The 26,353-nt window shown below is 37.5% G+C and overlaps 1 protein-coding gene across 1 annotated transcript in view; it reads right to left on the bottom strand.

Moving 5' to 3' along the window:
• Positions 1 to 11,454: 11,454 nt before the first annotated feature.
• Positions 11,455 to 26,353, bottom strand: part of Rab3-GEF (Rab3 GDP-GTP exchange factor) — a 517,470-nt gene continuing 502,571 nt past the window's right edge. Inside the window, exon 40 of the mRNA XM_068226364.1 lies at positions 11,455 to 11,687. Coding sequence (XP_068082465.1) covers positions 11,568 to 11,687 — 120 coding nt within the window. The 3' untranslated portion in view covers positions 11,455 to 11,567. The remainder of the gene's footprint in view (positions 11,688 to 26,353) is intronic.

The following is a 26,353-nucleotide window of genomic DNA, read 5'->3' as shown; positions in this document are numbered from 1 at the left end:
CCACTGTCAGCAGCCCAGAATATGATTTTTTGTGGTTTCCCATTTTTACTCCAAGCCTTAGTTAAGGTCATGGCCACTTCTTTACGACTCCTAGCCCTTTCCTATCCCATCGTTGCCACAGGACCTACCTGTATCGGTGTGATATAGAGCAACTTTCATAAAAAAATTATAGATGAAAAGAATATTATAATTTATTGAGCTTTTTCTTAAACCAGATCAGAAAATAAATATTATAAATCAATACCTCAGATGAGGGTTTTATATGATGTTGATAAATGAATTAGAGAAAATAAAGAAAGTAATTGTTTTACAGATTGTGCACACTGAATGCTCTATAGCTCAAAAGAGTTTGTGGCTTGGGCATTATGAGAGTGTCTTTGGAAGCATTTATTCAATATATTAACATTTGTAACAAGCTGGACTCCGTTGTTGACCCAATTCTGGTACAAAGAACAAATTTTCAACAAGAAATAAAAGGTAGCCTAAGAATCCTTGGTTTTGCTCCTGATGAACAACCTAAGGTACAGACTCTTTGGAAAAAACTGAGAAACCAGCAGTTTGAAACATGGTAAAACCTAGCATACCATAGAAAATGTGTCTCACAATTTTTCAGAATGGACACAATGAAGCACCTAGATTACAATCAAGAAAGGAATTTCAACTTCTAAATAGACTAATGCCATGAAAATGAACTGTAATGTGATAGCAGTCCAAAACATTCCTGGCAAAAGCCAAGAGAACTGTTGCCACCACTGCAGCAAGATAGAAACCCTCTCTTGTGTTTTTGGTTTCTCCCCGGAAGGGGAAGGAAGTATTGAGAAATGACAGGCAATGCAGGGTCAGGAGTAGTATTGCAGAACTTTTCATAAAATCTGGGAGATTTGAAGTCTATGAAGAAGTGCACTATATCTCTATTGGTGGACCCAGTAGGTGAGCATACATTGTTGTGACTGACAGGAAGAGAAACATCGGCTTTGTTATTGATCCAGCAATAAGATTTGAGGGCAACACTTCACAGGCCAAGGAAGTTATTTCTGAAAAGAGACTATGAACCCTGTTTCAAGTAATTTTTAAGAAATGTATCACATACCTAACAGTTTCCGAAAGGTGAGTTTGGTTGTTGTGTGGTGCACAAGATATGTCATAAAATTTTGAGTTAATATCTTCCTTTGTTTTAGTATTCCTGTTATAATTCACTGTCAATTGTAAATCACCATAATCAATCACTCGATACATGCAAAGAAAAATAAAGTATTCCTTGCTGGAAATAGCTGTACATAATTAAAAATATATAAGCTCATTTTATCCTATAAATACCTTACTGTATGAAAATTTGAATGGCATTACAGTACATTATTACCACTTTGATGCTGTTACCGTATGGTATCCCTTTATCTAGGGCAGCTATCTCATGGATTTTCTTTCTCTTTCTATGAATGTTCTTACCCAAAAATATTATCAAGATACTTTCACCATGCTATTAAAGTATAACAGAGAAGTTTGAGTCTCAGTGTTTTAATGTTGAAGGTAAAGTTCTTCTAATTAAAGGCTGCTCTGACTAAGGAATAATATTTCCCAATTTTTTAAAATAATAAATTAAATAATAGAAAGCAATTAGTAATACCAGGCACATCAGTTTTGTTTGATTATTCAGATTTTCATAAATTTATGCTATAAAAAGATTGGATCCCTCAAAGAATCATCACGATCTGGTGACAGACCAATTTCCTATCCACCAGTGCTCTTAGTTTGCCTTTTGAAGTATCCAGCCAAAAGCAAGAAATCAGTGCTCTTAGTTTGCCTTTTGAATTATCCAGCCAAAAGAAAGAAAGAAAAATGAAGAACCCCTCAGACAATCTGAAATTTATAATTATTAAATTCCATACATTTAGCATCAGAAAAGTTAATTTGTCAAGTACACATGATCATACATTCATAATCATATGCTTGGGTGTAGTATACATCAAATCTGCCACCCCTCCAGTTTTCTTATTTTGAGATAACAAAAAATCTACATTATTTTCAGCTAAAAAAAGGAGTGGGAAATGGTATATTTTATGATGAAACAATAAAATAATAAAACAGTATGATAATATGGAAAGCCCCTACAGTGGTCTCACTTGCTTAAAAAAAATACATCATCAAAATTAGAAGTACAACCATAGTCACGAATGTGCCATGACTGGAACTGTAAGAAATAAAATAATCTTCTTGCCAACTAATGGTCTTTGTTTCCTTTTAAAGTAGTCAACCTCTGCAATCAACACACTGCTGCCAATCCTTTAAAAGGTTCTGGGAGCAACCTGAGAAAGCTACTTCCAGCATATTTACAGCTTATCCATCACAGCAGTGGTGTATACTGAGGGCTACCAAGGCTATTGATGAAGTCCAAACCTTAAATGAGAATTTTGGGAATCTAAAGCACATTATAATGTAAGCATTTGACACATTGTTTGATTTACAAAACTTGAAAGCAATGAGAAAAAATGTTGCTCGTATTTCTGAGTGCAAGGCATCGGAGACTGACGTTGCAGCACAGGCGCTGCGTCCTTCTCCCCTCAACTCACCTCGCGCATCTTGCTGCTGAATGTCCGATAGGTGTGGAGACTGGGGGATAGGTGTGCTAGGCTTTGCTCAGTCACATTGCCACTGCTAAGAAGGGAGAGAGCTCAATAACTCAAAGTTCTCCAGAGGACTCTGAACTGACACGACTGACCCATGTACTACGGTGTCATGTGTTTGCTGTAGCATGTACATCTTATTGATTGTTTATAGTTGAGAAAATTATTTGTGTATTTCAGTAGTAATTATTGTTCTTAGAACAATTTTAGTTTATTTGAAGTTACATGACTGATCATGTAACATGGTGAAACGTGTGTAATAAAACAGGTACTGTACTGGATAAACCATTCTTGCAACAGAAGTATGCAGATAAATTGCTGATAGTTTACATTAGTAAGACAACCCCACACCTTCCTCAGAATCAACCTCCTCATACTCTTAATTTCCCTGGCTTAGGGACTGGGTGTTTGACATCTTTGCAATTCATTTCATCCTCATTAGGTCACCACCAAGCTTTTCCTGAGGCCATGTATTATTATTATTATTATTATTATTATTATTATTATTAAATTAAAATTTTACAGTATACCATCAGTCGCACACTTCATTCACTGGTTTACTAGCTTCCTCAGTAGATCAGTGCTGGTGTAAAATTCTACATTTAAATTTGATAATAATAATAATAATAATAATAATAATAATAATAATAATAATAATAATATATTATAATAATATAATAATAATATTATTATATAATATAATAATATATTATTATTATTATTATTATTATTATTATTATTATTATTATTATTATTATTATTATTATTATTATTATTATTATTATTATTACAATAATGCATATCCTCTGGAAAGGCTTATGAAACAGTCTTGACAACACAGCGGGCTACTCCAGTGGCTCAAAATGCTTAAGACTTGATGTTCGCTAAGCCAGCTATCAAAAAGGGGGTACCCAAGTCTAGTGGTATCCCATGTCTTCATCCCAGCATACGTCACTGCATCACAGCCTGTCTAATACCTGGCATGTCCGTATTCCACTTTCTTTTCACCCTTCTTTATGATTCAGGAAAAAGGAAAACAACATGGTCATATACAGTAGACAAAAATGCTGAAAGGAAAATGAAAAAAATAAATATCAAAATGAGCTTTCTCACACTGCTTCCAAAACCTTTCTAAAACTTGTCTGCAGCATATTGATTGCAAAGAAGCTACTTTGAAGGGAATAAGGATCATTATTTGTTAAACTGAATATTCCTTTCTAACAGTACCAGGCCCAGAACTTTATTACTAAGAATGTAAACAGCAAAGCAAAAGAACAAGCATCTAATGAAGAAAAGTAATGATTTCTAGGACAAGATGCATGACACAAACAAAAAGTTACATAAAATAAATCAAAATTAATTATGTTCTTCTGTTGCATTAATTAAAATGTTAGTCTAAGTATTTTCTGAAAAACTTTTGCATGTAACAGACCTCTGTCTTCCTTTTATTCCCAAGGGCACATAATATTAATTCCTTCAGCTATTCATTTCAAATTATCATATGAATGCCTTGCATTTAGAAGACACTGTTCAAAAACTGATATGCACTCCCATCAATCAAAAGATTAACTTATTGCCACCAGATAAAAGTGATCATTAATTTAAGATTAACAATCTCCATTTTTTGTATTCAAGAAGCATTTATTATACATATATACACACATTTACATGCTTACTGGGTGATGCTACATCCATAACATTAGACAAAATACTCAGTGATGTAAAAAATTGTTCTATACAATTCAAGAAGGGTAACAGAAACATTCAATAAAAATGTTACATCCAATTGCCATGATAACATTCCAAAAACTTTACAGCCTTAAAATCTTACATCATCTCCAATTAAAATATTATTTACTTGATGTCTGACAAGTGAAACTCTGTTTTAAAGCCTATTTAAATACATCCCATGATACATCAATTATACAATTTTTGTTGCATGCTTCTGTAGATCATTCTTAATTTGTACATCAATTTAATATCCAACAATTCTCAATATTCAATCTTAATAATAACAACGATAACCACTATGAACAAATTAGTACATTTTCATGTGGTGTATAGTACTTATAAAAAGGGACACCGTATTATGTACTGCTACTAGCAAAATCATTACCATATCAAGATGAGGTGATTCTTTGGTCATGTCACAAATACTATATTGAAAAGAAAACTTAACAAATAAATAAAAATAAATTTTACTCAAAACATGTGTTTCATACAAAACTCCATAATGTTATTCCTCTAGTACTGTGAATTTCTCTTTCAACAGCTGGTGTAATACAACATTCAAAAGATTCAAGAATTGTGTCCATGGTAAAACATAAGGAATATTCAAGAATTAAATTTTAAGGAGAATCTCTCAGGAAAGTCATTATTCACAGAGTGAGATGGCTGTGTGCTATGGATTGTGTATCCATAAGCTTGCATTCAGCAAATGGCAAGTTCAAGTTCCACCTTCAACAACCCTGAAGATGACTTTTCATTTGCCTAAGATTGTTTGTTTATTTGAATGATGTGTTTGTCCCTCCTGAAGTAATATGATATGAACAAAATAACTCATTACTTCCTGGTACTGTCTTTGCCTCTGCAATTGGAAATGACTCAGTGTGATCTATGTATATATCTGTTGTTATCAATAGAACTGGCAGTGACTAGAATTCTCACACAGTGGGATGAAATAACTGTTCATTTTTAAACTGTTATACTGCTGAAATACTTTACAATATGTTTTGTGATCTAGCTAATTAAGTTTATCTGTAGTATCTGAAGCCAGTAGCTCAGGACATACAGAAAATGAGCAAGGCATTTGAAAGTGAAAATACTGATCCTACAATTTTTTTTTTTTTTTTTGGAGATACCTAACTAATCTTGTTCAAACAGTGAGTAGGAGAGTGTTAATACCTACAGCAGTTTGTGAAATTAATAACTGGTTCGATAGAAGGCAATTCGGTTTTAGGAAAGGTTATTCCACTGAAGCTCAACTTGTACGATTCCAGCAAGATATAGCAGATATCTTGGATTCTGGAGGTCAAATGGACTGTATCGCGATTGACCTGTCTAAAGCATTTGATAGGGTGGATCATGGGAGACTACTGGCAAAAATGAGTGCAATTGGACTAGACAAAAGAGTGACTGAATGGGTTGCTATATTTCTAGAAAATAGATCTCAGAGAGTTAGAGTAGGTGAAGCTTTGTCTGACCCTGTAACAGTTGAGAGGGGAGTTCCTCAGGGCAGTGTTATCGGACCTTTGTTTTCTTATATATATAAATGATATGAGTAAAGGAGTGGAATCGGAGGTAAGGCTTTTTGCGGATGATGTTATTCTCTATAGAGTGATAAATAAGTTACAAGGTTGTGAGCAACTGCAACGTGACCTCGAAAATGTTGTAAGATGGACAGCAGGCAATGGTATGTTGATAAACGGGGCTAAAAGTCAGGTTGTGAGTTTCACAAATAGGAAAAGTCCTCTCAGTTTTAATTACTGCGTTGATGGGGTGAAAGTTCCTTTTGGGGATCATTGTAAGTATCTAGGTGTTAATATAAGGAAGGATCTTCACTGGGGTAATCACATAAATGGGATTGTAAATAAAGGGTACAGATCTCTACACATGGTTATGAGGGTGTTTAGGGGTTGTAGTAAGGATGTAAAGGAGAGTGCATATAAGTCTCTGGTAAGACCCCAACTAGAGTATGGTTCCAGTGTATGGGACCCTCACCAGGATTACCTGATTCAAGAACTGGAAAAAATCCAAAGAAAAGCAGCTCGATTTGTTCTGGGTGATTTCCGACAAAAGAGTAGCGTTACAAAAATGTTGCAGTGTTTGGGTTGGGAAGAATTGAGAGAAAGAAGAAGAGCTGCTCGACTAAGTGGTATGTTCCGAGCTGTCAGCGGAGAGATGGCGTGGAATGACATTAGTAGACGAATAGGTTTGAATGGCGTTTATAAAAGTAGGAAAGATCACGATATGAAGATAAGGTTGGAATTCAAGAGGACAAACTGGGGCAAATATTCATTTATAGGAAGGGGAGTTAGGGATTGGAATAACTTACCAAGGGAGATGTTCAATAAATTTCCAATTTCTTTGAAATCATTTCGGAAAAGGCTAGGAAAGCAACAGATAGGGAATCTGCCACCTGGACGACTGCCCTAAATGCAGATCAATATTGACTGATTTGACTGATTGATTTTTAAAATTAGATATTCTCACAAGTGATATGGATTCTTATTTTAATTGCAAGCCATACATGGGATAAGAATTTGAGAAATAGATTACTGTAACAAAACTTACTCTAAGAGCTGAAACCCTTCTACATAAATAATGCATTGATTTCACTGTGAAACTGGAAAAAGAATTGAAAAAAAAAAAAAAAAAAAAAAGACTTTTCAAGAACATAAACATCCTCAAATATATATGCAGCTCGTAGAACTTTGAAAGAACCCATTATTGAATTAGCAGAACTACTTGGATATATCACCTGTTACCCTTTCTTGATGGATGCAGTACTTAAGCATTTGTCTCTTAGCACAGGCCAGAGCAAAGTATAGCTTCTACCGAAATCCCAGTCTCATCCTGGCTGTGACAATATGGAAGCTGCTGGGTAATGGGTGGTGCTGAGTAATGATTCCTGCTCCAGTTCGTGTTTTCTCAACAAGCCGCCATGAAAGTTCACACCGGCGTGATGACATTGATCCCTGTGTCCTGTCCTTTGAGTGAATGTACATAGCACTGAGGGGGATTCCAAAAATGTTTACAAAGAAGAATCATATTTATCAGCCTGGTGAATGTGATGTTTATATTCTATATTTTTCAATATTTTTGGTTCATTATGAGGACACAATAAAAAAGTCCTTCATCCATGTAAGAAGTTGTCACTGTGTGGACATGAGCTTTATCTGAAAATTATTTTTCTTCCTACAATTTACTGCAGGCACTCATGTGTCATATGCTGCAGGCATCCTTAGAATAAACAGATTTATCCCCCTGTGTTAGATGACAAGAAAGAAAGAAAAAGAATGAAAGAAATACAAAGGATACAATGAAGAAGTATGCAGAGGGACTGACCTTACTTCTAACTTTGTGGGAATTGAGAAAGAGGATAAAGTTAAAAGGCAGAACAAATTTCATGAAAACATTCATTAAACTATCAGAACCTGAAATAGTGCAAAGATATAACCATGGGATGGGTTGTGTAAATGTATTCAGAAAATAAATTCAATAAATTTCCAATTTCTTTGCAGACATTTAGAAAAGGCTAGGAAAATAACAATAGGGAATCTGGCACCTGGGCGACTGCCATAAATGCACATCAGTAGTGATTGATTGAACAACATTCAGAGCACGGCTGGTGTGTCTGAATGTTATGAAGGGTGTTACTCATAGGGACAATCATGTTGTAATAGCAATTTCTGGTCCAGGGAGGAAAACAATGGCAAACTACCTCACCCCTCATCTTGCCTACTGTGCCTCATTTTGGTGCTGTCATCAGTTTTTGCAGTTTTCCTGTAACCACATAACCTTTGGTTGTCTATTTGAAGATCCAACCAGCCTCTAGGCTGATAACCTAATAGACAGACTTGGTTATAAACCAAATTTACTTCCTGACGCTGACCTAGGCTGACCTTGACATCTATATATTGCCATATTACATTCTATACTTGCTCCATATCTAACAGGTGATTAAGAGGATGTTTTCATGTGATTTCGATTTCCGTCTTTTACACATACCTGCACATAACTAAAATTCCGATGTAAATAATTGTCACAGCATTTATAATCTCTTCTAATCATTGTTATGTAAGTCAGTTACCATCAACGGATTCCCCATTCCATACGGAATAACCCAGTCTTTATTATAAGTTGTTATTCCAAAATATCTAACTTCTATAGGAATTTTAGTAAAAGGGTGAGATTATAATGTCACTAGGGATAGAAATTCCACCTGGATGAGTGCATGGTACCTGCTGATATGTCATCGGGCAGTGGACTGTAAAAGCACACATAATTAAGTACGCTAAAGGTTTTAGGCCTGCTCAGAACCAAGCCCGTGGTCAGATAACGAAATGGCCGGTTAAACCAACAATATTAAAATAAAGTACCTATCCAGCAATGTATAGTATTACTATATGTTTATTTTATTTTGCCCTGTTCAAAAACAGATTTTGAAACATATTAGGCTTATAAAGTTTGTTCAATTACACTAAACTACAAAATTGCAAATTACATAAACAAGAAAAGTAATAAAGAATACAGCACATACATACCAATGTGATTGTTTGCCATGATAAAAAAAATTAGATTAAGTTCGTGTTTCAACAGCTGTATCTTTCACTTAACAACACAATCATTTATTCACTTTTGAAAAAATTGGGTTCTATCATTAGACTATTAAAAACTATAATAACACTAAAGTGAGCCTAACACATGAAATTAAATTAACTTAACCTCTCAGGCCATTCAGTGTGTCCGCATAGGGATCCAGCAATCACATCTCAGGGGCAGTCTGAAGTACATGTATATTGACTCCACTAGCTGTATATAAAACATTCACTTTCCTGTCATTTGTTAGCTATCCATGCAAACTATGAATACAGTCTGTGCATCCTTGGAGTGAATTTTCTTCCAATGGTATTGCAACATTGGGTAGCATAATACAGAAGCTATTTCATCAAGTTCACTTTGTCACCTACAGTCAACAAATAGCAACCAGCATGATAGGAACATTGTGAGGTTTACACTTGTCTGAGAGAAGTCTAGAGAAGATATTAGCTGAAAGTAGTGACAAGACTGAGTCAAGTAACAAAGATTGTGTTAATGAGGATGGTTATATACAGCTTAAAAGAAAGTTATCAAGTGAACATTGAAGATAGTAGTGAGGGCATTATTTATTTATATATTTATTTATTTATTTAATGACACAAGCCATGTACAAATTGAGGAAGGAAGAAAGAACCTGTTGATAATACAATAAACACCTTGACCATGGAACCTGTTGATTCACTAATATGAGCCCACAAAAATCCCATTTACATGTGAATCTCAACCAAACTGAAGTGTCTTATATATATTGCTCAATGTAGGAAGTTCACAGTACTAAGAAGATGAACTCAATCATAAATAAAACTAATTAATACTTTTAAGCATATTTGTCTCCCTATCCACACATCACTGCTACCTGGCAAAGTCATGACAGTATAAATAAGTAAATAAAAATTTTTTTTTTTTTAAATAAATTCATCAAAACTAATGATTATTGTAATCCTTTCCCATGTAAAATGCTACTATTATAATACACAAGGAAATAGACATTTAGAAAGATAGGGAAGACATAAATATAACATTTAGAACAGTTAGGAATCAGTTTTAAACACATACTGCCTTGAGTATATGTGGAATATACATTTTAAAAAATCACAGGAGGAAAACAAACAATAGAACAGTAATAACATTAATTGGTATAATATTGGTATAATTATAATTTGAAAATTTTAGTAAGCTTTCACAAATAAAAAGAAATAATTTTTTAAACACAATCACATCTCTTACTGTAAAGCTTATAAAATTAACATTCTTTACAAAATTAATCAATAAAAAATAAAGGAATTAAACTGCTGCAGGCTATTAATTTATACGTTAAATGTAGTAATTTGGGTCCTTGTCATCACCTGCAATTTTAGGCAGGTTAATAAAATTTAAAAAGAATTAATGCATACAGTATTATCCTTTGACCATAAATTTTGTAGCTTCTTTGTTGCTACATGTGCTTGAAATCACACTTGGCCTTGGTTATTTTCCAGTATTAGATATACCACTGATAGTACAAACAAATAGCATCATTTTAAAGTATGATAGTTTTCCAGCAACAAAATTAAATATAGTAAATGTTTAATGATTCTGACATGTCTTTGCTATCTTATAAATGTCTATTAACAATCACAACTGATGTTTAATTAATGTATAATTATATATGCAAATATAATGTAATTGAAAGAAACATTTTGAATAGTAACTATTTAAACTTGAGGAACTATCAGATAGATGCTATGCAGTACTACTAACCAGTCATACATTACAAAATATTCTATGCCAAAAAAAAAGTATTGTTAGCAAATATCTCAGTTGAAAGGTATGTAACATTAAATATGGTTGTGTTTATTCATTTAAGAGGAAGACATTAATTTTAAATGTAATTCCTTTAGAGATACAGTATGTCTCCATTAGGATTCAAAAATCTTTTGTGTATACAACCTGTCATTCTGTTTAATTTTTGTTTACTCTATTCACTGAGTGCAATGAAGTTTTAATAGAGTGGCTTTCCAGTGTACAGAATACTTTATATTCTACACTGAGATGTCACTGTTAATTACAAAACAGTTCATAGATGAAGTCCCCATGAAGACAAAATGTTCTTTATTGCTGAATCCAGTAATTTTCTTAAATTGCATTTTGCACATCTCTATCATCACTTATGATTCCACCTGCTATACCAACACAAAAATTAATTTTCCCAGCAATGAAGAATCTCAAATCAGTCAATAACAACATTAGTTTGATGGTAACAAATCAATTATTTTATTTTCCTATCTCTACGAAGATGCTCAATAAAATTTACTCAGGAAAGACAAAACTATAAACACTTCCTCAATATTTTTAAACAGGAAATTGGTAAGACGTGTATATAAACCTCTTAATTTGATAACCACAGTTACATATTAGTTCTCACAGAAGGCACATTCCTATTACCACATTTGATATTCCTTTCACTGAAGATAAATGATAATAATACATATGACAACTTTATCACTTATATCACGAATAAAACTGCATTAGATCTATGCTACTGTGTTATCACATCCAAGGCAGACAGTATGGACCACAGGCATCATGTGGCATAGTGGTTGAGGACTGCAAGGAGAGTCTTGGCTTACCAAACTGCTACATTTGTCAGTGACGTCTTGCTGCAGCAGCAGCTGCATGAGGATCTCCTTGCTGCAACCTACGCTGCTCTTGGCCTGCTGCGATGTATGAGAATACACACAGCACTGCATAGCAGATCTGGTCCGACTGCACAAATTACATTCAAATAAGTAACTTTTATTTATGTTCTATTTAAAAAAAAGTATGTATAGGCCCTAAGACATTTATGCTGCTTATCATTCAGATTACAATTGATGAATTTTAGTTTTGGTTCTGTACTGACTTTAAATAACAAATTACTCTAAGTATTGAAAGGTGGAAGAAATATATTATTCAATTCACAGGAATATACAAATTATTTATCATTCAAATACAACAATATACTCCACCACAATAACACAGAGTTTCCCCACACACGGCATATATCTCTCACTCTCATCGGAGGGTTTACCTTACAAAGGCTGCACCAGGTCTAACAACAGCCACACTACATAATAATAATAATATCATCATCATCATCATTCAGATGTATAGCCTGGCTGGTGCCCATGATCATTAAGGTATCAAGTCTGACACTGTGGTTAGTCAGTTCATGTCCACCTGGTCGGAAAAAAATTCACCATCTGAATGTTGGCTGCACCGCCATCTCGATCCTCTTACACTGCCTGCTCTATGCCACTAGTTTAACACAGGAAGGCGCGACTACCAATAGTTCTCCAAATCGCCGTAAGAGTGCAGCAGTAGACGCACAATCTTCGCTGTCAGTGTGGGTGTATTGCTGTATTATTGATGCATGAATGTGTGTGAAAACCTGAGTTATTTTGTACAATGAGTAAATGTGTCTGGTCACTTTCGTTTGTACAAGATATATTTTGAATAGAACTTTGAAATGAATGAATCATGTTTATAGGCCTAGATATTTCAAAAGTGATTTTATGGTGTTGGTACTTGTTTCTTTCCCGTTCGTGCAAGGTATATTTTTCGTAGAGCTGAAACTTCAGATTCTTTCCCCGAAATATTCAACTGTTGTATACCATGTTGCCAATCTCGGCAAGGTTGTTCGCAGCCAGAAAATATACGACTCCATGAAATACAGTCTAGAAGAGAATTGAGAGAAAAGCGGCTGTCGGCTTTATCTAGGCAAGGACCTAATGAAGGAAGTAATTGGATATCCTCAGATTACTCTCACATCCTCCCGGATATGACAAGCTCTGGCGATGACTGAGGGCGACAAGGATATTAATGACATTGAATTGCCAGCTGTTGATAGTGATGATCTATCCAATACTGACTGTAGTCTGGAGGGATTCAAATACATTGCAGGGTTCATCGCATATCGCTGCTGAAAATTTGACAGGTCCCTGGGCATGCCTACAGGAGATTTCTTGATATCACCTAATGACCCAAGTCTGGGGTGGGTACACACAGTATTAGTAAGTCATTTTGTTTCATTGATATACACTGACTGACAGAGCAAATGCAACACCAAGAAGGAGTGGTTCGAAAGGGATGAAAGTTGGGGAAAAAACAGAGACGGCACGGACGAATAATTGATGTTTATTTCAAACCGATATGCAGGTTACACAATGAGCACGGCATCGACTCAGTAGGATGTAGGACCACCGCGAGCGGCGATGCACGCAGAAACACGTCGAGGTACAGAGTCAATAAGAGTGCGGATGGTGTCCTGAGGGATGGTTCTCCATTCTCTGTCAACCATTTGCCACAGTTGGTCGTCCGTACGAGGCTGGGGCAGAGTTTGCAAACGGCGTCCAATGAGATCCCACACGTGTTCGATTGGTGAGAGATCCGGAGAGTACGCTGGCCACGGAAGCATCTGTACACCTCGTAGAGCCTGTTGGGAGATGCGAGCAGTGTGTGGGCGGGCATTATCCTGCTGAAACAGAGCATTGGGCAGCCCCTGAAGGTACGGGAGTGCCACCGGCCGCAGCACATGCTGCACGTAGCGGTGGGCATTTAACGTGCCTTGAATACGCACTAGAGGTGACGTGGAATCATACGCAATAGCGCCCCAAACCATGATGCCGCGTTGTCTAGCGGTAGGGCGCTCCACAGTTACTGCCGGATTTGACCTTTCTCCACGCCGACGCCACACTCGTCTGCGGTGACTATCACTGACAGAACAGAAGCGTGACTCATCGGAGAACACGACGTTCCGCCATTCCCTCATCCAAGTCGCTCTAGCCCGGCACCATGCCAGGCGTGCACGTCTATGCTGTGGAGTCAATGGTAGTCTTCTGAGCAGACACCGGGAGTGCAGGCCTCCTTCAACCAATCGACGGGAAATTGTTCTGGTCGATATTGCAACAGCCAGGGTGTCTTGCACATGCTGAAGAATGGCGGTTGACGTGGCGTGCGGGGCTGCCACCGCTTGGCGGCGGATGCACCGATCCTCGCGTGCTGACGTCACTTGGGCTGCGCCTGGACCCCTCGCACGTGCCACATGTCCCTGCGCCAACCATCTTCGCCATAGGCGCTGCACCGTGGACACATCCCTATGGGTATCGGCTGCGATTTGACGAAGCGATCAACCTGCCCTTCTCAGCCCGATCACCATACCCCTCGTAAAGTCGTCTGTCTGCTGGAAATGCTTCCGTTGACGGCGGCCTGGCATTCTTAGCTATACACGTGTCCTGTGGCACACGACAACACGTTCTACAATGACTGTCGGCTGAGAAATCACGGTACGAAGTGGGCCATTCACCAACGCCGTGTCCCATTTATCGTTCGCTACGTGCGCAGCACAGCGGCGCATTTCACATCATGAGCATACCTCAATGACGTCAGTCTACCCTGCAATTGGCATAAAGTTCTGACCACTCCTTCTTGGTGTTGTTTTTGCTCTGTCAGTCAGTGTATAAAACAAAATCCATCTGTCAGTCAGAGTGAGGTGCAGATTCCGTGCATTTCGTCAACATCATCTTCACTGAGGTAAGAGTGAATAACAGTAAGTAAAAATAGTCTTATTTGTCCCGAATCTGTTGATTTAAACCTAACATATCGCGCACTTCTAAGTACCTCTTATTTTGTAGCGCTACGATGTTATACGTACTTTATCTTGTACAGAATGTATGTTTCTATAGAATACATTGTATGACTTTCAAAAATTCTAAAATATCACTTCGGTATATTATTAAAATGTGAAACATTACCCGCGCGCTAATACAGTCTGCCGTCAGCGGCTACCAGCGATGTTCCATGGTGACGTCACAGCGACAGCCAATGGCAGCCCGTAACGCGGAATGACTAACCTTACTGTTCTCTATTAACATTGGTTACGCGTCTGTGTGAATATCGGTCCACAGGCTGGTCTAATGATCCACGGTTCTATCCTAAATGATTGCATGTTGTCCAGGAAGCATGTTTTATAAGTACAACAAGCTCTCGATTATCTAAACTAATCACTGGACAAATTTGCAAGGATAACTCAAAAAACAGATAATATGATTTTGTGCATTTTAATGTACAACGAAACTTTCAATAATACAGAACACACAATACTGTTTGGAAATGCAAATAGATGAACAATTAACACATTCAATATAAATTTAACAAAGGGGTTACGACATCTACTGTTGGTAAAATACTTGAAGTACTTAAACAAAAGTATACAGAATTCCAATCTCATAATGATTCGCTAATTTCTTTACCAATTCTCTTTTCTCAAATTTTTCAATTAATTCAAGCTTTTGTTTTAAATTTAAAACTGTGTTCTTTCTCTTCATAGCCATGACTGCTGTCACAGAACACCAAAAATAACTGCTATACAGTACACTGTATAGTGTTTAATTCTCGAACAAAGCATGCCTCCAGCACACTTGCTGTCGAGAGCGCAATCGAATTTCAAGTGTGCAGTTCACACATATTCAAAATGCCATGACAATAAAATAAAAAGTAATAATACAATAAACCTCATGCCTCTGTGGTTCAGGCAGCAGTGTGCTGGCCTCTCACCACTGGGTTCCGTGGTTCAAATCCCGATCAATCCATGTGAGATTTATGCTGGAAAAAGCAGAGGTGGACAGGTTTTTCTACAAGTACTCCAGTTTTCTCCATCCTCTTTCATTCCAGCAACACTCTCCAGTATAATTTAATCTGTCCATCATTAATCATTGCCCCAGAGGAGTGTGACAGGATTCAGTTGCTGGCACAATTCCCATCCTCACCGCTAGATGGGGAATTCATTTCACTGCTGACCCACACGAACGACTGGAAACAGGCTGTGGATTTTCATTTTCAATACAATAAATCTTGGGGGTGCATGGATAAACCACAAACTGGATAATCCACTCCTGGATAATTGTGCGTTTGCTGAACCAATCTGAAGCTTTTAAAATCTATGACAGCTTGCAAAGGAGTATTTACTTTTCAAGAACTGGCTGTACAGTCTCTGTAATACTTGGTCACCTTAAGGGATCTCCTTCTTTCAATGAAGTGATTTATCAACCTTTGTGTTAATGAAGATCGTGTAAACATGTCAATTTTCTGTTTTTAAAAGGGCTGTACATGAAGGTGAAGTCAGTGAAATATATGTTTATTTTAATGGAGGGATTTATTAATGTCCATATTACTGGTAACAAAGGCTTTTTCAATGAAATCAGCTTCTTTAAATTAAGTGGCATTATCGTCTGTATTTGTGAATGATTTACCTCATTAATGTCTGTACAATAACATGAAGTTCTTGTAAATGATTTTTTGTTTTTCTTTCCTTAGCATTGATTAAATATTTGTAATCATGCCAGAGAGATTTTTATTTTTATGAACTCAGTGCTATTTGTTATGGTACTTGAAAGTTATGCCAGAATGATGTGTGTTTGACCAAACATCAACGCCAGACAATGGATCCCAATGTCAGTCCATTTACTTCTAACAGTATGCTACCATCTGAGCTTGACTAGCTGGCTAGGCACGTTAACCAAAGAGAAAGTGGCCACCCATCACTTATGCTAATACTGTTTTAATATGCTTGCTCACGCCCAGTAGCCGCTGATGTACATATTCATACTGTTTTTTAAAAATTGATTAAATATGCATATTTTCAGAAACTGAACATCTCTTGAGATACAAAACTTCCACAGCATGCCTTATTTTAATTCAGAAATGACATCCTAGTAGTCAGAAGTCAGAACTATTCCAGAAACATCCCTCATGTCACATAATATGATGTAATATCATTATGTTTAAGTTATACTGTTTCCTTATAGAAGTTATTAGCTCAGGAAAGCTCTGTAAAGGTATCAATAAATATCTTCTTCATCATTATTTGTTTACCCTCCAGGGTCGGTTTATCCCTTGGACTCAGTTGACCTCCTGAGGCTGAGTGGACCCCATTCCAGCCCTCGTACCACGTTTCAAATTTTGTGGCAGAGCCGGGAATAGAACCCGGGCCTCCACGGGTGGCAGCTAATCACACTAACCACTACACCACAGAGGTGGACTATATATATATATCAATAATATACCTGTGAATAATATCGAAGAGAACTGGGTTGTGCACCAATTTCACTGTTTACACTATATTTAATCTACCATCCACTTTCTTCGTGTAAATACTCGCACTGTATCTTACTCGTAAAAAAAATATGTAAAATTCAAACAATGACCCTGAAAGCTGGTCTTTATGTACAAAAATAGAACCAGTCTTAAGCATTAAAATCAATTGAAATCACCAGCACTTTTTTTCAATCACTACTGATCTGCATTTAGGGCAGTCACCCAGGTTGCAGATTCCGTACCTGTTGTTTTCCTAACATTTTCTTAAATGATTGCAAAGTGGAAATTTATTGAACATCTCCCTTGGTAAGTTATTCCAATCCCTAACTCCCCTTCCTATAAATGAATATTTTCCTCAATTTGTCCTCTTGAATTCCAGCTTTTTCTTCATGTTGTGATCTTTCCTACTTCTAAAGACACTACTCAAACTTATTCGTCTACTGATGTCATTCCATGCCATCTCTCCGCTGACAGCTTGGAATATACCATTTAGTTCAGCAGCTTGTCTCCTTTCTCCCAAGTCTTCCCAGCCCAAAATTTGCAACATTTTTGTAATGCTACTCTTTTGTCGAAAATCACCCAGAAAAAAATCGAGCTGCTTTTCTTTGGATTTTTTCAAGTCCTTGAATCAAGTAATCCTGGTGAGGGTCCCATACACTGGAACCATACTCTAGTTGGCATCTTACCAAAGAATTATATGCTCTCTCCTTTACATCCTTACTACAACCCTGAAATAACTTCATAATCATGTGCGGAGACCTGTAACCTTTATTTACAATCATACTTAGATCTTTCCTTTTATTAACACCTAGATACAATGATCCCCAAAAGGAACTTTCACCCCATCAATGCAGTAATTAAAAACTGAGAGGACTTCTCCTATTTGTGAAACTACAACCTGACTTTTAACCCCATTTATCATCATACTGTCCATCTCATATTATCAAGGTCATTTTGCAGTTGCTCACAATCTTTTAACTAATTTATTACTCTGTACAGAGTAACATCGTCTGAAAAAAGCCTTCTGATTCCACTTCTTTATTCATATCATTTAGTATATATAGGAAAACATACAGGTCCAATAATTCTGCCTTGAGAAATTCCCCTCTTAATTATTACAGGGTCAGATAAAGCTTCACCTATTCTAATTCTCTGAGTTCTGTTTTCTATAAATATAGCCACCCATTCAGTCACTCTTTTGTCTAGTCCAAGTGCACTGATTTTTGCCAGTAGTCTCTCATGATCTACCAGTAACCTATCAAATGCCTTAGATAGGTCACTGTTGATAAACTTAACCATAATAGGTATTATGTTTGATCCTGTATTGACTTATCTGAATCTAGCCTATTACAGAACTATTTACAATAGTTTTACTTGAGTCCACCTTGTCAATACACCTTATAGGTAATGATAGAAAACTATTTATTTTACCATACATGTTTTGGGAAAATCATTCATTCCTTTCATCAGTGATGCCAGTTCAAAGTATAAAACAATTTAACACTACCTTTTGTTTTTTACAATTTAAAGAAGTATTGTGTCCTAGTTCACCATATCAATGAATAAAGAAACTAATGAAATATTATGAAAATGATTATTACATCCTTACTACACTATCATGTAAAAACCACATAGTTCTGGATAGTTGCAGTGACGCATCCTCAAATAGCTCCAGTAACATACCTGTGAGGAAATCTAGGTAAGCCACATCAGTCAACCATGAAGGTAAGATGACTGGTCCAAGTAAGTGATCTCCTACTATGCCCATCCAGATATTAATTGAGAACCAGTGTTGGAAGTTGCCTTACCATTCTGAATGGGAATGTTTCACAGCCCGTAAGTGAGTAATGTGTATACTGAACACTCCTTGTCGTGTGAAAATTGCCTCACCTGTCGCTAATACACTTGACAGAAGGTCTGTATTGCGTGCTTGATCAATTAACCAGTAGCAGAAGCACACTCTTGGTTGGTAATCACTAATCATCTGGTGAGACACACTGCACACACTGAATGTGGTAAGAGTGCATTTGCTCTTCATGCAGTGTCCTATGCATGGTCCAAGTTGATACACCAACAGCACGTGCTATACTATGCGTACTGCACCCAGAGTCATCATCTACCATTGCCAGGATGTCTTCTTCCACGTCTAAGATTACACATGGCCATTCAAGGGTCTCAATTTTGTGTAATGTAACACAACTGGTATCACAAACACACTGTACTACAATATTGCTGGATTCAACACCCATTAATTGGGAAACCTTTCCCGATAGATTTGCTTAGTGTGATGCGTATTCTGTTGTGCCCCACCATACACTAGCAGCATATCAAGGTACTTGCGGTTTTCGTACACTGGCATCATTCAATACTACTACTACTATATAACTTGCGTATGTCTAGTATGGACGACAATTTGCCACTGCACAGCTGTCATTCAAGGTGAAGGTGAGACAGGCAGCTCGTAACTCTGGTCCAGTTTCATGGAGGGGAAGGGAACCCATCTAACTACATCCCTGTCACTAGGAACAGCAGAAATCCGAACTGGCATGTGACACTTCTAGCACTGTTGCCGAACTGCTTACATTGAATGTTCTCCCTCAAAGTGATTTCATTAACATAGATTTTTGGGAGAACCACTCGCCAAACGCAGAAACACCCTGGATCTCATTTCTTCATTTTGTTACATTGCATAATATTGCGCAAACATAAAGCCTATATGACATCTCTAAATACCACAATGAAAACATTTTTTCCCAGTAAACCATGCACCTTTTACTATACGATTTGTCATATTTCAATTCTTTCTAATCTGGGGCATCATATGTTTGCAGCTGCCTGATTATACCCAACCCACCCTGTATAACCAATACATCATGTGGAAAGTCTGCATTACGTCCAGTGTTGCAAGAACCAGGTGCGGAATTCAGCTCTTGGTACGTAATCCATTTCTTGGAGATGCTGAACTCTCTGGTGGTGGTATGGGTGCAATAGCTATTCATGAAGGTACCGTACAGTGAACAGTCCACTTAGATGTACCTACCTTCCTTGCCAAGCTCCTTGTGCTTATAGTCAGTCTCTCTTTAACAAGTCATCAAATTTCTTCTTCTCGCCCAAGTTCTGCAGGGTCACAATGCGGTTCATGACGCTCAAATCAAGGATGAAGTGATCCAGTGTTCCGGAGGCTTTAGTGCACTGCGACAAACGATCGGTTGTTAGTAATACGGCAGTTTGGAAATTGTCTATACAGCTCCCTCGCTGGATGTGTAGATTCTCCAACTGCTCTATAAATGAGGTGAACATCAGGTAAATCGGCACAAGCAAATGTTTCCATTATGTAATCAACTGGCTACAGTGATTTTGTTAGCTCTACAACTGTCCTACGACTGAGGGACAGCCAATGACAATGTGCCAGCAATGACAGTGGGGAAGTTAGTGGAGCCACCATCCAGTGCCGTATTCACTTGTTCGTGCACCATCAGTGAATGTAAACGTCACTCGGATTGTTTCTGTAACAACTGCGTCAGTTCATTTCCTCTTCTGATTGCTATACTTAGAGTTAACAGTGTGTTGAGTTTAAAACGAGACTTAAAGTAAACAAAAAAGAATGCATTTTGGAATGAATCAGTGGAGCGGTCATATGTAATAATAATAATGTCATAGTAGGCGGAGAGGTGATACTCTGATGTGGCGCATCCTAGGTGGCAGACAGGGGCGTCCTCACCAGTATACCGGCGGACTTGAGTGAAATAAAATAGCTCTCGCAGACCAAACACACACTTCACAGCCTCATTAATCACCAATTCAAACCTCACCAATCGCCTTTCCAGATCACATTTGAAATTGTAAACCCTGACCTCAGTCAGAAATGTTTCGATCATAATGATCAGACAATAAGCCAATCATGAAGAGTCTTCTAACAAATGAATCTACCGGCTCGGACATACAACATCACGGATCTGAGGAAAGGCACCATTCAGATACGGTGGGGTGTCGTTATTTATGAAGTGGTCAAATGTAATAATAATAATAATAATAATAGTAATAATAATGTCATAATAGGCGGAGAGGTGATACTCCAATGTGGCGCGTCCTAGGTGGCGGATAGGAGCGTCCTCACCAGTATACCAGCGGACTTGAGCGAAATAAAATAGCTTTCGCAGACCAAATACACACTTCACAACCTCATTAATCACCCAATTCAAACCTCAACAATCGTCTTTCCAGATGTAATATGTAATATGGATGTAATATTGTGATCTATCAGCTGATGATGACTGTATGCAGTCAAAACCGGTACTGATGTAAGTCTGCTTCATAATAAATAGTACTGATAGGTTGAATATCTTTCTTGTCCATATACGTACGGTGGGGTGTCACTAGAAGATCAAGGCGAGTCGGAGTGCCTGGAAGCCCAAAGGAGCACACAGCTGCAGCAAACTCACAGAACACTTAAATACAACAAGCCAGGGAAATTTTCATATTTTGCCACACTCAACATAAACTCACTAATGAAACTTGACAAATTGAAACATTTAACAGATATAATGTATCAACATAAAATTTTAATAACAGTGCTTCAGGAACTTAGGAATACGGATGAAGATCCAATAGAACCTGGTGGATATCGCCTTTACAAAGACCCTGCAGGAAAAGGAGTACTGAAGAATGGTCCCTAATTTGGTATGGGATTCCTAGTCCATAACAGTATAATAGACTCGATCAAGGACTTCTCATCAACCTCTCTAAGAATAGCAACATTAACAATTAAAGTGGGGAATAAAACTTATACTCTGATAAATGTCCCTGCCCCAACAAAGGACAAAAATGCGAAGGAAAAAGAAGAAACAGACAAATTCTGGGAAGAACTGGACCATCTACTATTAAACATCTCTGATGTAAACATTAAATTCTTGCTTAGTGATTTCAATACAAAAATAGGGCAAGAAAGAAAATATTGTACAGTAGTAGGAAGATGGTAGCTCATAAATTCACAAACAAAAATGGGCAAAGATTAATTGAACTTTGTGAGGACCATGGACTTATTCTGGAAACCACAAGATTTAAGAGACAACCACACAAATTAACGACTTGGAAATGTCCTAATGTAAAATTGGGGGAGTTTCAAATTGACCATGTAGCCATGGATAGAGATTACTACTAAGAAGTTTATAATGTGAAAGTCCTCCGGGGGGTTGACATTGATTCAGATCATTATATATCAAAAATAAAAAATAAAGTTAACACCTAAACGGAGACAAAAAAAAAATCTCAATCCACTAGGCAAAGAAATTACGACCCCAGTTATTTAATAAATAATAAAAGATACATGGAGAGATTGCAAACATCTCTCAGTGACAAATTGGGGATGATAATTAACAAACTGATTACTGTAGCTGAGGAAAATGCTCCCAATAAATGGAGAAAGAAACATACCTGGTGGAATGAGGAATGTGACAGTGCAATTCAAGAAAGGCATAAAGCATGGTTATCTGACCAACAATGGAAAACAGAAAAATCCCACGAAGAACTCATGAATGCCAGAAGACAAACAGCCAAAGAAATGAGAAGGATTAAAAGAAATTATCATAAAGAAACACTGAATACCATAGAAGAATTTCATCAACATAAAACAAGAGACTATTACAAAATATTCCAACAATATCAATCAAAGTACACTCCACCTACACTTATGATGAAAAATAAAAATGGGTAAATGGCACACAATAATAGGGATAATGCTGAAATTATGGCTAACTAATTTAAAGAATTACTCAATTGTGAAGATCCAAAAGAACAATTCAATTTTGATCCTTCCCCAAAAAAGTAAAACTCCACTGGAAAGGGTTATACCGCCAACTTATGATGAAGTGATCAAGCAATAAATTCCCTCAAGAACTACAAAGCAGCAGAAGAGAAACAACTTTTAGCACAACTATGAAAGAATGCAAATAAACAAACCCTTCAAAATTTACATAAACATATCATAGACATCTGGAATACTGAAGAAATGCCTGAGGAATAATCCAGCCACTGCACAAAAAAAGGTGATAGATCGGATCCCAGTAATTATGGGGGTATATCTCTGTTGATGTTACTAATACGATTTTATCTGAAATTATATATACAAGAATTCAGGAACAACTTGACCAGGAACTGGGAGAATATCAGGGAGGATTTCGACCAGAACGAAGCTGTCCCAATCAAATCATTAGTCCTAAGTGGATTATGAAACAGCATAGAGTTCGGAACAAGAAATTAATCATCACTTTTGTTGTGCATATTACCATTCTGGAAGCTACAGTGTATTTCACAATTCTGGATTACAGTTTATATATACAGGTAAGAATAAATTATAATATTAATTTACAGTGCCTGGTTTATGACATAACCTCAAAAACAATGCGATCGTACCATATGTCCACATGATGTAATAATAATACTAAATGGCTGTAACACTTCACAGCTATACATACAATAATAATAATAATAACATAGTAATAATAGTAATTATTATTATTATTATTATTATTATTATTATTATTATTATTATTATTATTATTATTATTATTATTCAAGCTCGATATTTGCATTAGTTACCCATGGATGAGAGAACATTTGTTTTCAAGTTATACCTGTTATCGCACTTGCGTCAATATTCCCCCTATAACTTGAAACAATTTCCACGCTTTGTCACACTCTCTTGGTCCTTACTATTTAACCACACACAGACTACCTCAGTCACACAGCCCTCCTGTTGGCCCTCTCGAAGTCCACAGTTCGGAGCCCGTCAATTCCATCGGGGACCACCACTTTCCCATGATGGGTCCGCTGGGTCCGGTCGAGGGGGTCTTCGTTCCTGGTGATGGAGATCCACAGGTCCTCGCGTGGCATTCGAAGCTCTGCTGGCTTTCCCCTCATTCTTACCTTGGTGTTCTGTCAGCTGGCACCCTTGTTTGTTGGTTGTCGATTCGGACCCCATTGCTTCTCCGTCACCTAGAGGGGATCCCACTGGCTTTGTCATTGCCATCGCTGCCTCCATCTTCTGGGACATCGTCTGAGCCTCCCCATAGTTCTGCTCCATGCTCCCTGGGCCATTCACGGCGCCGTGGAGCTTACTGCGGCTGTCAAGTGCCTCGCTCTTCGTGTCATGCTGGTATGGCCCATTCACTGCCGCGTCGTCTGGTTGTTTGGTCTCGGCGTTGAACACCAGCGGCGCTCCATCGGTGCAGTGTGCTTCACCCCCTTCCGCAGCGGGACTCGCAGTCGGCTCCCAGCTGGTGGACAATGCCACGCCCGCCTAATTCTCCCACAACTTCTTCGCAGACTGATATGCAATAGCAACTTCTGACTCAGTGAGAAAAGCAACGGGAAACTACCTGACTCCTCATTTTCCTTGTACATCTCTTCAGTGACACCTAGGCCATCTATAACAGCTAATGGTGGACCTTATGAGGATCCAACCAGCCTTTGGGCTGAATACCCAACATAAATACATGAAGTACTCATTATATCCTAAAATAGAGAAGGGCATATCCCTAATGAGTTGGGTTTCAGATGGTATTAAAATGTCTGGTTTATGGTTCAGTTGATTTAACATAACCAGCATGCTTTCAAAATTTGTTATCATGCCACTTATATTCAGGTGCATAATTCTCATTCCTGCAGTATAGTTTATTAACATGTTCAAGTCTTGATCGGGGTTTACAATGCCTGTAGTGATATCATCTTGTAAGGTAAGCCCTAACTCATGATCTGGTTTCATATCCATAGCCTATTGTCTAGTACTACTATTTGTAATTGCTTGGTGCACACTTCGAGAGAGAACTTCAAAGTAAGTATATTCAAGGTAGGGTATGTATACCTGAGCCAAGTGATTCATAAAATAATATACTTTTTTTTGTCCATGATCATGTTTCTTGTTTTAGGCAAACAGAATTTTGCAGTTATGAGAGGAATCTTCTTCCTTCCATCCTTATCTGTAACCGCTGAGAGTCGGTGGCAATATTCAATGTCTCGATCAGGTTTCCACTTCAACTGCACCTGGCTCAGGTTCGAGATCATTGATTTGCTCCTTCAAATAACTATTTTGTTCTTTGAGATTAACTGCAACTTGAGTTACTATGTCATACACATTCTCATCCTTAAGAGACTGGTATGCCGGCGATTTCTAAATTATAATTCTTAGAATACTGTTCGAGATCATTGATTTGCTTCTTCAAATGACTATTTTGTCCTTTGAGAGCACTATTTTTTGCTTTGCTGTTGTTCACATCGCTGGTTAAATGGTCTATGCGCTTTTTAAGTTCACTGTTTTGCTGTAGCAGTTCATCAAATTTTCTGGACTGAAACTGTAGTGATCTGCAGACATCTTTCAGGATTTGCTGCATGTTGTTCACAGCTTCACATAGGCTTGTATTGTCCGCTTTGACTTTATTCTGCTGGAAAGAGTATGAAGGGGATTTAGCAGAAGTAAGGTTATGTTTGCATTGTTTACAATGCCACATAATTTCCCCTGGATTTGCCACCATTGCCTTAAAAACAGCATTTGAAACACGCGCACAGTTTAAATGGAACGTTTCACCACACTTCCCATGACGCTGTACATAATTTTCATTCACTTTGAGTGACACTTTGCAGGAACTGCACATAACATTGCTGGTATTGGGCAGCATGATGCTGCTGACTTTTAACCCTGTTTATCGTTATACCATTGCCTACTGTCCATCTCACAACATAATCAAGGTCATTTTGCAGTAGCTCACAATCTTGCAACTTATTTATTACTCTATATAGAATAACATCATTCAGTCCGACACATTGGCTTGAATGGTCAGTGTTGAAGCCTTCGGATCAGAGGGTCCCGGGTTCAATTCCCGGCCAGGTCGGGGATTTTAATCGCCTCTGAATAATTCTTCTGGCCTCAGGATTGGGTATTTGTGTTTGTCCAAACACTTTCCTCTTCATACTCAGACAACACGCTACACTACCAACCACCACAGAAACACGCAATAGTAATTACATCCCTCCATATAGGGTTGGCGTCAGGAAGGGCATCTGGACGTAAAACATGGCCAAATCCATGTGCGCCACAGTTCACACCCACGACCCCAAAGAAGTTGTAAAAGTGGAGGAAGAAGAAGAATAACATCATCTGCAAAAGGTCTTATCTCTGATTCCACTTTTTTAATCATATCATTTATGTAAGAAGACACAAAGATCCAATAATACTGCCTTGAGGAATTCACCTCTTAATTATTACAGGGTCAGATAAAGCTGCACCTACTTTAATTCTCTGAGTT

The sequence above is a fragment of the Anabrus simplex genome, chromosome 1 (assembly GCF_040414725.1).
Source record: "Anabrus simplex isolate iqAnaSimp1 chromosome 1, ASM4041472v1, whole genome shotgun sequence".
Classification (NCBI taxonomy): Eukaryota; Metazoa; Arthropoda; class Insecta; order Orthoptera; family Tettigoniidae; genus Anabrus; species Anabrus simplex.
This window is presented reverse-complemented; position numbering and strand designations above follow the sequence as displayed.